This window comes from Cotesia glomerata, linkage group LG9 (genome assembly GCF_020080835.1).
Source record: "Cotesia glomerata isolate CgM1 linkage group LG9, MPM_Cglom_v2.3, whole genome shotgun sequence".
Taxonomy (NCBI): Eukaryota; Metazoa; Arthropoda; class Insecta; order Hymenoptera; family Braconidae; genus Cotesia; species Cotesia glomerata.
The window spans coordinates 17981309-17994258 of NC_058166.1; the positions used below are offsets into that span (position 1 = coordinate 17981309).

Below are 12950 nucleotides of genomic sequence, written 5' to 3' on the forward strand. Positions count from 1 at the left end.
CCGTCGGCAGAGTGAAGACCACCAAATGAAGGTTGTTTTATGTCAACGAATATGTAGAAATTTCAGGGAGATTTATCTTGGCTCGCTGATCAGCTCAGCCAAGAATTTAGCTTGTAAAACTCGATACAAATGACTATAATACCAACTAGATTTTAAATCTACAAATTTATTTGACGGGTTTAATCTAATTACCGGGGTTATTAATTATCAAAGAAAATTTTTATTATTTTTTTTTTTCATTATACCGGACAATTTAATTGTCCAATCTAAGGGCCAGTTTTTCAATCCGAGATAAAATTTTATCCAGGATAAAATTATTATTGTCAGTATATTTATATATATGAATTATATAGATATATTTTATCATTGGATAAAATTTTATCCTGGATTGAAAAACTGGCCCTAAAGGTTGGATTCATTTGAACCCGTTGAAGATATAGCGTTGATATTTGATATTTATATCAAACCTGCAATTCAATTAAGACCGGCGAATTAATATGTACCGGATCACGTGCATGGGAACCTGTCTTATGACCCCTAACACAGCGTGTAGAGCACATGGTATTTAATTGAAAACAGTTGAACATATTCTTCTAATATAAGAAGCTATAAATTACTTTTCAGAACTTAGTATAGACCGGATAGCTCAAATGGTAGAGTAGCCGACATGTCTTCGGAAGGTTCTGGGTTCGAATCCCAGTCCGAGCTATCTAATAATTTTTTCTCGCATATTCTATAAACTCACATTAAGATGATCCTCTCCACATTTCTTTCTCAATCCTTTCCTACCAATATCCTGTTACGTGAATGTGGAACGCTTCACGTAATAATTACCGTAACTCCTATTCCTTCCCGCTTCACAGCATTGCTTATATTTGTAAAAATGTGGAACGCTTCACGATTTTGCGTGTCATCCTTGCGCAGGGGCCATGCTAATCTTCAAAGAAGCGCTGAAAAATTACTATTGTTTTATTTGTTAATTTATTTATATTTAAATTCAATATAATTTATCTTAGAAGAAAATTTTAAATTAAACGCTCCAGGTTGTGTTAACACTTATTACAATTAGGGATAAATAAATTAAAAGGTTTAATTTATTTGGACATTAATACAAGTATATTTAAAGAACAATAAATTATTAAGTTGTCACATTTAATTTAAATTGAAAAGATGAAAATTAGTTTTTCTTTTTTTTATGGAGTTTATTTATGCTTCTTGAACCCACGCCCGGTAACTCAACTGACAATTTATAATATCTGAGACGAGAATTTTCTATACGGGTTGGCACTAAATTAACCAAGAGATTAGTTCACGTTGATCTTGGAATTAATCCATTAATTCGTGTACAATGTAGAGTATTAGTTGTTATATATATATAAACTTCGCATAAAATTTAACGCGATTAAATTAATAGACGGTAGAAAATTTTGATCTTACTGAAGTCAACTGACAGCTGTCAATTTTTTTTTTTAATTTTACCCTAATTTTTTTATTGCTATAAAACTATAAAAAAATTTTTAATATTAATTAACTTCAACAATAGTAAAGTTAGCCGACATTTTTGACTCTTTTATTTTGCTTAATTTATTAAATTATAACTAAAAAATATTTTTAAAAAATTGCACTTATAGTTTTTCAAGTTTTTAACAAATGAAAAAAATTTTTTTTTAATTTTTTTGTAATAATTTTTTAATAAAAAAAAATCATAAAAATTTTTAGATTTTTAGTCGGTTAACTTTATTTTCATCTAACTTCAGTCTTCAAAAATTTTGATGATACTGAAGTCAGCTGACAGCTGTCAATTTTTAAAAATTCTTTTATTAATTTCGATTAATTATTTTTACACGTGGAATTATTTATTAAATTTTTTTTTTAACAATCATTTTATTGTTATAAAATTATAAAAAAATTTTTAATGTAAGTTAACTTCAGTGTGTGGAAAAATTTTGATGATACTGAAGTCAGCTGACAGCTGTCAATTTTTTTTTAATTCTTTTATTAATTTCGATTAATTATTTTTTTACACGTGGAATTTTTTTTTTTATTTTTTTTAACAATCATTTAATTACTATAAAATTATTAAAAAAAATTTTTAATGTAAGTTAACTTCAGTTTCTTCAAAAATTTTGATGATACTGAAGTACTGAAGTCAGCTGATAGCTGTCAATTTTAAAAAATTCTTTTTTTAATTCCATTAATAATTTTTTACACATGGATTTATTTGTTAAATTTTTTTAATAATAATTTAATTGCTATAAAATTATAAAAAAACTTTTTAATATTAGTTAACTTCAGTGTCTTGAAAAATTTTTATGACACTGAAGTCAGCTGATAGCTGTCAATTTTAAAAAATTCTTTTTTTAATTCCATTAATAATTTTTTACACATGGATTTATTTGTTAAATTTTTTTAATAATAATTTAATTGCTATAAAATTATAAAAAAACTTTTTAATATTAGTTAACTTCAGTGTCTTGAAAAATTTTTATGACACTGAAGTCAGCTGATAGCTGTCAATTTAAAAAAATTTTTTTATTAATTTCGATTGATTATTTTTACACGGGGAATTGTTTATTAATTTTTTTAACAATAATTTAATTGCTATAAAATTATAAAAAAATTTTTAATGTAAGTTAACTTCAATGTCTTGAAAAATTTTGATGATACTGAAGTCAGCTGATAGCTGTCAATTTAAAAATTCTTTTATTAATTCCATTAATAATTTTTTAACACGTGTAATTTTTTTAATAATAATTTTATTGCTATAAAATTTTAAATGTCTGTCTCAACAGTGTAATAAATATTGACAGATATTTCTGCCAAGTGATATGGTTAATAAATCAGCTGATTGACAAAAGTGAATAAATATTTAATAATAAATATCAAGTATGTATAATTTATTGCTGACACTTACTATTACACATAAGAAAATACTAATTGATAAATTAATAATAAAAAGAAAAATGTCAGACCCTTAACTTCCTCTGGAACAATGCAAGAGCGTGAAGAAAAGTAGACATTAGTAGTTTTGCAGAAAAGATGGCGCTGAGTTGTTCTGTGGCGAGTTTCAGGTCGATCCGGGCGCCGAATAAGAGGGAGTTCGGGGCGACGTTGATGAGGGGTAACTTCGATGGGGTTGAGAATGAACGTCAAAGGAAGGATATGAAGAGGCAGTGATAATGTAAGCTGAAATAAAAATTTACTTTTTAATATTTAAACTTTGTGTTGAAAATTAACAAGCTTAACCTAACCGTGGGAAGAAATAGAGGTTATGTTAATAATTTAATGAATTCCACTGTGTATTAATCTATTTTACAGTAACACATCTTACAAAGTTTAAATAATAAAAATGAATAAATATAAATATTAATTATTACATTAATAAAATAACATTGTTACAAATATTTATCATATAAAATCCGAAGATTTATAATTACTGAATGTAATATTGTGAAGACAATATCTCCATTCATCACGACGGGCATCCTTAATTACCACGCAATTAATAAAACTGCTTGCGAAAAGTTTTACTCAAAAAAATAGCAATCAAAGTATCAGTACATTTATACAGCTTTTAATGAGCGTTCTTTTTTAGTTTTATTAGCTTAATAATACTTGAAACTAATAATAACATATAAAATAAATGATTATATAATTACTTTAAGCTCCTACTAGTGTATTGACAGATTATTTACATAATTTTTTATTTTAACTGCGACGTCAACTCATTTAAGTACAAAGAAGAAATAAGATTTAATAATAATAGTGTAATATATATTGGCTTGATACGTAGCTAGTGATCTTCTTTTGGTCGCTGATCAAAAATGTTGATTTGAATTATGAAAACCAACGAGATCTTGCTTTAAAATTTTCTTGATAGAGAATGTCAAGTTTTTATCTGAAACAAACCAAAATTAGACCTTCACTAAGGACAATTCATTTTTTTATAAAACTTGAGCCAAAATTAGGCTCAAAAAATTCTAACAATAAATCGTCAAAATTAAAAAGACTGTCGACGCGCCCTTGAGAGCTCAAAAATCGATGCAGGCGATCATGTAATCAATGCATATAATTATTACACAATTGTTTTGTTATTTTCTGCATGCATCAGTTATTTCGTCAACTAGATCAACCTAAAAATATGATAGCAGTGAGCTTTTTTCGTACGAACAAGGGTATGAATTGCGATGCTTACCTTTTAGAGAATTAACGATGCTAAAAAACCAGCTTATATTCACTTGTAAATCCAGAAGAATACTCATATCATGCATTAAAAGTTGCATTACATTGTTTTGTCAAGTCAACAATTAACCACGTACTACATTTAAACTTATAAAATATACATATACATAAAATAGTCTTCAGAGAACAATAATTTTCAGTCTGTGAACTCACTAGCGACCATAATCTTACACTTTTCTGCACTGAGATACGTTTTAAAAAAAGACTACTGACGAATGGCGCTTTGTCGCTTATAGACTTGTTTGATCGTCGGGATCTTCTTGCGTTTCCATTCTTGGACTCCATCCAATTTGAACCAAGAAGTTATCTTCTGTCTTATAAGGGTCAGAATGCTCCAGCTTAACTGAATTACCTCTTGACTAAACAAAGATGATCCTTTTATCAAAATTAATAAATCTGTGTTGGTTAACTCTAAGAAGTAGGAGGAGTTTTTTCATGTGTTTAATTTATAAAGCGCTTTATTTAGAGCAAAATCCACTTATTGGCAATAATTTGCAAATATGTGAGTCCAGGAATGATTTGCTTCTTGTACCAGGTTGTCACAGTACCAAATATGATAAATCTTTTTTAGTAAGTGCGATTAGAGTATTGAATCGGTTAATTGCCTTCATACTCCACCTCACAACTAAACCCACTTTTCCTGCTTTCCGTAAAGCATGTTTTGAGTTTTTGTTGAGTGAAGAGTATGTTTGATTTGATCACAAGCTTTAATGAAATGTTTTTTTATCTGATGTATTGATGTATTTATTATAATGTATTAATAATATCTGTAATACACTAATTTTGTTAATCCACATTCATTGTAATGTATTTTGGAGGGCCGCAAGAAGCTACGAGTCCATGGTCTTAAAACGATAAATAATACTAATAATAAATCCAAAAAAGACCAGCTGAAATTGATATCTTGACCTTTGAAGCCAAAAGTATATTCTTCAAGTGTAATTAATTACCCGATGATTTAAAGAGCAGCTTCTGGTCAATCATCTGCCAGTTTGAACTTGACGTAGTTCAATAAAACGGTGGTTAACTCGATCAGCCAACTCATAAAATCTCTCGTCGGTTGACATAAATTCATTTCATCCGGAACTGATCAATACACCTAACCAGCTGTTCTCTTGCCACCTTGGTGTCATGTTAAATTATCCTTTGACAAACATATCTCAGAGACAATACACACATCGCGGCAGTATTTTAATTTTATTAAATCCAATTAACAAGATGAATTTTAATCCGACGCACTGATCATCATATACTTGACGGAAAAACATATCAACGTCTTCTTGCCAACAAAATACACAACTATGCAGACAAGTAGTCTTCCTGATACCAAGTGTAATGGCTAATTACTCGAACTTACCTAATCGTTCGCTCTGGTGATGATGGTGGTGATGATGATGAGTGACTGCCGAAGGAGGCTGGTGATAAGGCGACGGTGGATACGGAACCGGACACAGAGCAGCTCCAGCAGCTGCGTATATGTGATGATGGTGGTGATGATGAGGATGATGAGGATGGTGAAGAGCGCCAGAGTTGGCGCCCACTTTGTTCCTCAGTATTCTGGAGATACTGGAGACCGATGGTACGTTGTACTTATCACAGACTCCATCAGACAGCAACCGGTCTCTGATTTCCCAGGCGAAGATCCCCGGATCCTTCAGCTTCAACTGCTTTATGTACTGAACCACTTTTGGAGTCGTCACCCGGGGCTTGCTGCCGCCAATCGCGCCCGGAAGAATGCTTCCTGTTTCATGGTAGCGGGCCAGGATTTTACTGACGCACCCGTGGCTGACCCGCAATTGTCGGGATATATCACAAGGTCGGATCCCCAGTTGGGCCAGTTCGACAATTCGGAGTCTTACGGCGTTTGGTAAAGGTCGCCCGTTTACAAACACTCCACCCAATTGGTTAACTTCGCCGTACTGCTGCTGTTGCTGCTGCTGCTGCTGTCCAAGTCCATTGTTATTTTCTGAAAAATAAGAAATAGTTTTTATGGATCTTATCGGTAATTACTATCTAATGTGTTGATTTAGTAGTAAAGAGTAGGATTTTATAATTCAATTCAATCTAATTAATTGGTACGCACTCAGGTGATTAACTAATGGCCTGATATGGTTTTTTTTTAGTCGTTAAATCTGATCATTGTGCTAAGCGGGACAAGTCTAATCTGCAGTAATTGAAACTGTTTTATTGGATTGGATACTTCTATTAGTAAGTACTAATAAATTTACACTGAAAAAAATTGAATTTAGTAAATAGTTTTGAAGATTTGAGAAGAAAAAGTCTTAAACTTATAAGAAATTTTTCTTTTCAAGTAAATTTTAGGATGTTGCAATTTTTTTTTTTTTTTTTCTTAATTTGCATCAAGATATTATTTATCATAAATTTTTAAAAGTTTCTAATGGATTTAATGCTAAAAATAAAAGATTAGCATCCTTCAATAGCAAAAAATAATTTTTTTTGTGAAGTAATGTGACCGTTGCGTCGGCGGCACGCTTTTGTCGCGTCGGCTCTGTTAACTAACGAGCTTTTTTGTGTAAGTATTATCAATATAGTTTCTTAGATATATTTATTTGATATTTTACGGTACCGAGGCGGTGGGATGAAAAAAATACTCGGATTTTTTATTTACGAATATGGGAAGAATCCAAATTAGTAATAATTAACATTTTATTCAATGAATTTTACTATTGGGATAAATATTAATGAAAAATTAATGTAATTGTCGCTAAAAATTTATTTTTATAAGCACCTAATTGCTTATTGATGGCGTTTTAAAAGTTTTATGGTAATCATTTGAACATAATTAGGGTGATTATCTTGAAAAGTTTATTATTCTAGCGAGAAGTGTCATAAAGTCTTATACCAAGCATTAAAACTAAAATAAATAAAAATGGATTATGTGACAATATGTTCTTTTTAAAAGAGACCTTCTGAGAAATTATTTTATTACTATAACCGATTGATCATTATAGTATTAATTAATATAATAGAATTTTTTTTAAAACTTAACATTTAAAGTAATAAATAAAATTTGTCTTTATTAAATAATGAGTTTTGTTAAATTACACTGTACTTTCTTAACTATTGACATTTTTAAAGATATAAGCTCATCCCGAGGTTACTCTCATCAAGAGATTTCATTTGAGTACCCACATCAATTTTTCATAAATACATATATATAATATATATAAATATATAAAATATATGAAAAATTGATGTGGGTACTCGAATGAAAGGTCTCGATGAGTGTAAGATCAGGATGAGCTTATATCGTCAAAAATGTCAAGATTTCACGAGATACAAGGTCATTCCTTAATTATTGACATTTTTAAAGATATAAGCTAATCCTGAGGTTACACTCATCGAGACCTTTCATTTAAGTACCCACATTAATTTTTCATATATTTATGTATATTATATGTATATATGAAAAATATATAAAAAAATTCATGTGGGTACTCTAATGAAAGGTCTCGATGAGTGTAACATCGAAATGAGCTTATATCTTCAAAAATGTCAATAGTTGACAAGATACAAGGTAATTTCTTAATTATTGACATTTTTAAGAATATAAGCTCATCTTGATGTTACACTCATCGAGACCTTTTATTTAAGTACCCACATGGAAATTTTTATATTTTTTATATATATGGTATTTGTAAAATATATAAATATATAAAATATATGAAAAATTGATGTAGGTACTCAAATAAAAGGTCTCGATGAGTAACATCGGGATGAGCTTATATCTTTAAAAACGTCAATATTTAACAAGATACAGGGTCATTTGTGAAAATAAGAAGAAAAACAAGTTTTTTTCACTAATTTCTTGTTAATTAGATTTGAACATCAAAATCTACAATATATATAATTATTAACTTGCTTTTGTCATTAATAAGCCATGAAGACATAGATATTGTGTTTAAAAATGAAAACCCTTAACGTATTAATATTCCGTAGGGAAGAAAAGAAGAAAGAGAGTAAGCTAGCGAAAAAAAAAAAAATAATATTTAATATTTTTTGAGTTGTTGGATTTATTTGACGGGTGATGAATAGCCAAAGATCAAAGTTTCATGCCGGCTGTAAGTTTACACGCATGTAATACACGTGTGTTTTTAAAGAAGTATCAAGTATACTGTTGCCCCTAATACTAATCTTTAAAGTGAAAAGCTATAGTGGCAAGTAGTAACCGCAATATAGGTATATATAAACATTAACATACATAAAAGAGTACTTGATTTGAGATAGGGAGGCTCCTCGGAGTTTTTAAAAATGTCAGGGAAGGATAGCACAGAGGACAACGAATGTATTTGTGTACACTCATAAAAACTCTTTTCTAAAGTGGGCGTGTTGATTCTAACGTCTTGATGAATGTCACTGTGTCGCTGTTTGCCTTTGGTCTACCAGAACATATGCTTTATTTTTTAACTTACAATCCTCTATAACTCTAAACGTCAGTATTTAGTCAAAAAAAGTCGTCAGGTTCCTGCCAAAACAACTAAACCTCCAATAGCTTTTTATTATTAAACTTTTGGTTTATTTTGAAAGGTGGCGCGTGAGCAACTTTAATTATTTTTTTGAATTCAAGTCAAGTCTCGAGTGAAATCTGTCCAAAGAAATTAGCCGCAATTTGTAGATAAATTCTATTCTCTACTTAAAATTTTACTTTTTATTTATTTCTTCTTTAACGCTCAACTTAATTTTATTATACCAGAGTAAATAAACCTTTTAATTTATTGCGTTGATGGTAATTAAAATAGTCTTACACTATTCTGTCTAATTTATTAACGCTCTCGTTTTGTAAAAGAGAAACTCTAATGCCTAAAAAGAATAAAATTATTATTATTATTAAAGTTAAAATTATAAAAGTTTTTGTGTAACGTTAAACTCACGCGTAACCCGAAAGTGTCTGGATCGAACCCTGTTGAAAGCAGTTCAAAACGCCGATTCGGATATGGAAAAAAAAAAAAACTTACGATATATATTCGACTCGCATTACGAACCGCCTACAAGGGTGAAAGGGAATATAATTTTAAGAATTGCCGTTCTTCAACAGAGCATCTTGAATGTATTGCTTCCCTAAGGTTGTGTAGGTGCATTCGTGTAATTGTTTGGGCATGTTCGACAAAGGTCTCAGTCCTGAATCTGATACGCTTCAAAACAATCCCAAGAGTTCATAGTTATTAATGAAATTTTATAATTAACCTATTATTTAATTTTGTTATTATTTTTCTTATCTTCACATGTGATATTGCTGACATGTATTGTCCAAATTATCTATATTATTAAGAGAATAAGCAAAATCGATGGATAAGTCTTGGCATTTTCATCGTTTGATATCATTCTCATACTAATAGTCAATTTATGATGATAAGTATTTAGGCTGCATTCAAAAATTATCTCTAGATACATAATCAAGAAATGACCTTGTATCTTCAGAAATATTGACATTTTTTAAAATATAAGCTCATCCCGATGTTACACTCATCAAGAGCTTTCATTTGAGTACCCACATCAATTTTTCATATATTTTATATATTTATATATTTCACAAATATCATATATATAAAATATATAAAAATTGCCATGTGGGTACTTAAATGAAAGGTCTCGATGAGTGTAACATCGGAATGAGCTTATATCTTTAAAAATGTCATTAATTAAGAAATTACTTAGTATCTTATTAACTATTGACATTTTTAAAGGTATAAGCTCATCCTAATGTTACAATCCTCAAGACCTTTCATTTAAGTACCCACATCAATTTTTCATATATCGTATGTATTTATATATATATATATATCAGAAATACCATATATATAAAATATATAAAAATTGCCATGTGGGTACTCAAATGAAAGCTTTTGATGAGTGTAACATCGGGATGAGCTTATAACTTTAAAAATGTCAATAGTTTAAAAAGTATAGTGCAATTTAACAACAGTCATTATTTATAAAGCAAAGTTGCTAGTTCTCATTATTTTTTTTATTAACTCTATAAGTTAATCTTGTGAATAATGAAGAAATTTTATTCTTGATTTTATAAATATTATAAATTGAATATTTATTATTTCTTCTTTTAAAAAATAAATTTTCTTCTTGAATAAATAATCTTAGATTATTTATCAAATTTTTAAACAATATAATTATTTATTTAAACTGTAATAAGATACAAATTAGAAAAAAAAAAAAAAAAAACGGTAGTTTACAATTAGTATTCAATTAGTTTTGTTTGATTAGGACAAAAATCAAACACAGCTTTGAATAATCAAATAAAATTTGAGTAAAAGTGCTTCTGAATAAATTTTCGCTTTGTTTTAATAGGATTACCACTTAGATGAAAAACATAAACAAACATATGTATGAAACATAATCCAAGCTTCAATAAATTTATCAAAAGCAGATCTTTAAAAAATATCTTCAGATCTAATAAATTTCTCGGTAGCTATCAAAACGCAACGCTTAAACTGGATTCGCTAGATTTAAAAGGCGCCGGTCATTGAAAATATCAAAGAAACAAAAATAATAAAATCTATTTCTTTTTTTACTAGTTTTATATTTTGTATAAGGTAAAAGACCCCAGTAGTGGCAAAAAATGTTTTACTTGGAATAAAAATTAAAAATTTTTTTGATCTAAAGATTTTAAAGATTTGAAATAATATATTGATTATTGAAATTAATGATTTCATTAATTGAATAAGTACCAAAATAAAAGAAAGTGTCAGTAATGGGGTCTTTTACCCTACCAATAGTTAAAATAAAATAAATAATTTAAAAAAGATTTTTCTTGAGCATGAATGAACGGTGATATTTAAATGAAGCATAAAGTAAACAGAAGACTATAATTTGAATAATCTATGTCAGTGCCCCTTAGCTAATCTCCAAGACCTCTTGTATACAAAGAGGTTATCAATTAATGCCCATGGGTGATCGGTTATATTGATATAATTACATTATAGATTTACTCACAGTCTATGATTCTATATATTTAAATAGTTTTTATTAAAACTAACCGACGGATTGGGGTAAAATGATCCGCCAAAGATTTTCTTTAAATTTTTCTATTTATTTCTTCTTTGAAAACTCTATTTTTTAATCCAGATTTTTTGCAATTATTCTTCTGCAAATTTACCTCGTTAAAAATATATTTCCAAAAGTGCTTACCTAATATGATTGGATCCATTAATCAAAGCCAGTTGGACAAAAGTCACTGATATAATCCTCAAGTTTTTAAAAATTTTTAAAAACAAATCACTTGTGCACTATTAATACTTTTATTTAATAAATTTATATTTATTAATTTATTAAAAATAGTTATAGAAATAAGTGAAGCACATATACTAGATCTATGAAGAAACGAATCACTGAGATAGGTCTGGTATATGCTCACTGACTGAAACGGCGAATTAACAGAAACAGAAATGAATAAATTAGTACTTAACTTTTGTTTTGGGCGTTATCTTGCGATATTGTGTAAGAGCAACAAGTGAGCAGCAATAACACGCCTACGTGCCCACTAACATTTATTTTCATATGTTAAGCATTAAAATATTTTTTAACCAAGTTATTTTGACGAAAAGCCGGGGCTTAACTTAAGGAGAGACGTGGCCAAGATGTAACTTAACGCCCAGAAAGAGTTTCTCAGCTAGTCATACGTCCTATTGGTTCCTAAACACCACAGTATTCTTAACCACGCCCCCGCTACAGCTTCTTAAATTCACGGTTTTATTGCTTATATCGTTTCAGAGCTTTTAATTACTCTATTAGGACGGTATATTTCCTCAAAATTTATCTCCTGTTCCCGGTAGTTCCCTTTTTGCAAGCTCAATTCTGATGCTGGTGTACTTTAGAAGAAATGTTTAATTTGGTTATTAAATTACATGTGAGTTTTCTTCCCTGTCAAGTTCGTCCTTTTGCCCTGAAGACGTAAATTCATCAAACCAACTACGCAAGTAAGTACACGCAGACTTTTCAGTAATAATTCAACAACGTTTAGCGCTACTAAGACATTTAGTGGACGTTTAAATTTTTATTGGCTGGATGGTAAATAATATCGCATTATGATCCAAGCTTCTCATCACCCTTGAACATTCTGCTTGTTTCACTTATATGTCACTTTTTCTTCAAGATTTTTTACGTTTTAAATCTTAAAAAAAAGTATTTATAATATTATGAAAATTAATAAAACTAAAGTTAATAATAATAAAGTTAGCCGACATTTTTGATTTTTTTATTTTGCTTAATTTATTAAATTATAACTAAAAAATATTTTTTTTAAATTGCACTTATAGTTTTTCAAGTTTTTAACAAATGAAAATGTTTTTGTAATAATTCTTTAGTAAAAAAATCATAAAATTTTTTAAATGTCGGCTAAATTTATTTTCATAAGTTAGCCGACATTTTCAATTTTTCAATTATTTTTTATTTATTAAATAAAAACTAAAAAATATTTTTTTAAAATTGCACTGATAATTTTTCAAGTTTTTTACAAGTGAAATTTTTTATTTTCTTCTTTTTGTAATAATTTTTCAATAAAAAAATTTCTAAAAATTTTTAGATGTCAGCTAACTTAATTTTCATTAGCCGACACTAAAAAATTTTTGATTTTTTTTTATTAATTAAAAATTAGAACTAAAAAACTATTTTTTAAAAATTCCACGGATAATTTATTAAAATTTTCTTCATGTGAAAATTTTTTGTTTTTATTT

General features: G+C 28.6%; 1 protein-coding gene and 1 non-coding gene across 3 annotated transcripts; both read right to left on the reverse strand.

Moving 5' to 3' along the window:
• Positions 1-879: 879 nt before the first annotated feature.
• Positions 880-981, reverse strand: LOC123272304. Its single transcript, XR_006511054.1, has one exon. It is a non-coding gene; the product is annotated as a U6 spliceosomal RNA (small nuclear RNA).
• Positions 982-2882: 1901 nt separating this feature from the next.
• Positions 2883-11808, reverse strand: LOC123272067 (paired box protein Pax-1). 2 transcript variants are annotated; one of them, XM_044738691.1, is made up of 3 exons: positions 11407-11768; positions 5600-6208; positions 2883-3186 (listed from the first exon to the last, which is right to left on the reverse strand). In XM_044738691.1, the coding sequence occupies exons 1-3, from the start codon at positions 11423-11425 to the stop codon at positions 3068-3070; spliced, it is 747 nt and encodes a 248-aa protein (XP_044594626.1). In that variant the 5' UTR covers positions 11426-11768; the 3' UTR covers positions 2883-3067. The 2 variants fall into 2 exon arrangements, with proteins under 2 accessions (XP_044594626.1, XP_044594628.1); XM_044738693.1 differs by lacking the exon at positions 2883-3186 and adding an exon at positions 3282-3898 and having other exon boundaries at positions 11407-11808.
• Positions 11809-12950: the final 1142 nt, after the last annotated feature.

Coding starts and splice junctions, on each gene's coding strand:
- LOC123272067 (XM_044738691.1), bottom strand. Junction 3,187..5,599: donor TCACCAGAGCGAACGATTAG/GTAAGTTCGAGT, acceptor TTTTTATTTCAG/CTTACATTATCACTGCCTCT.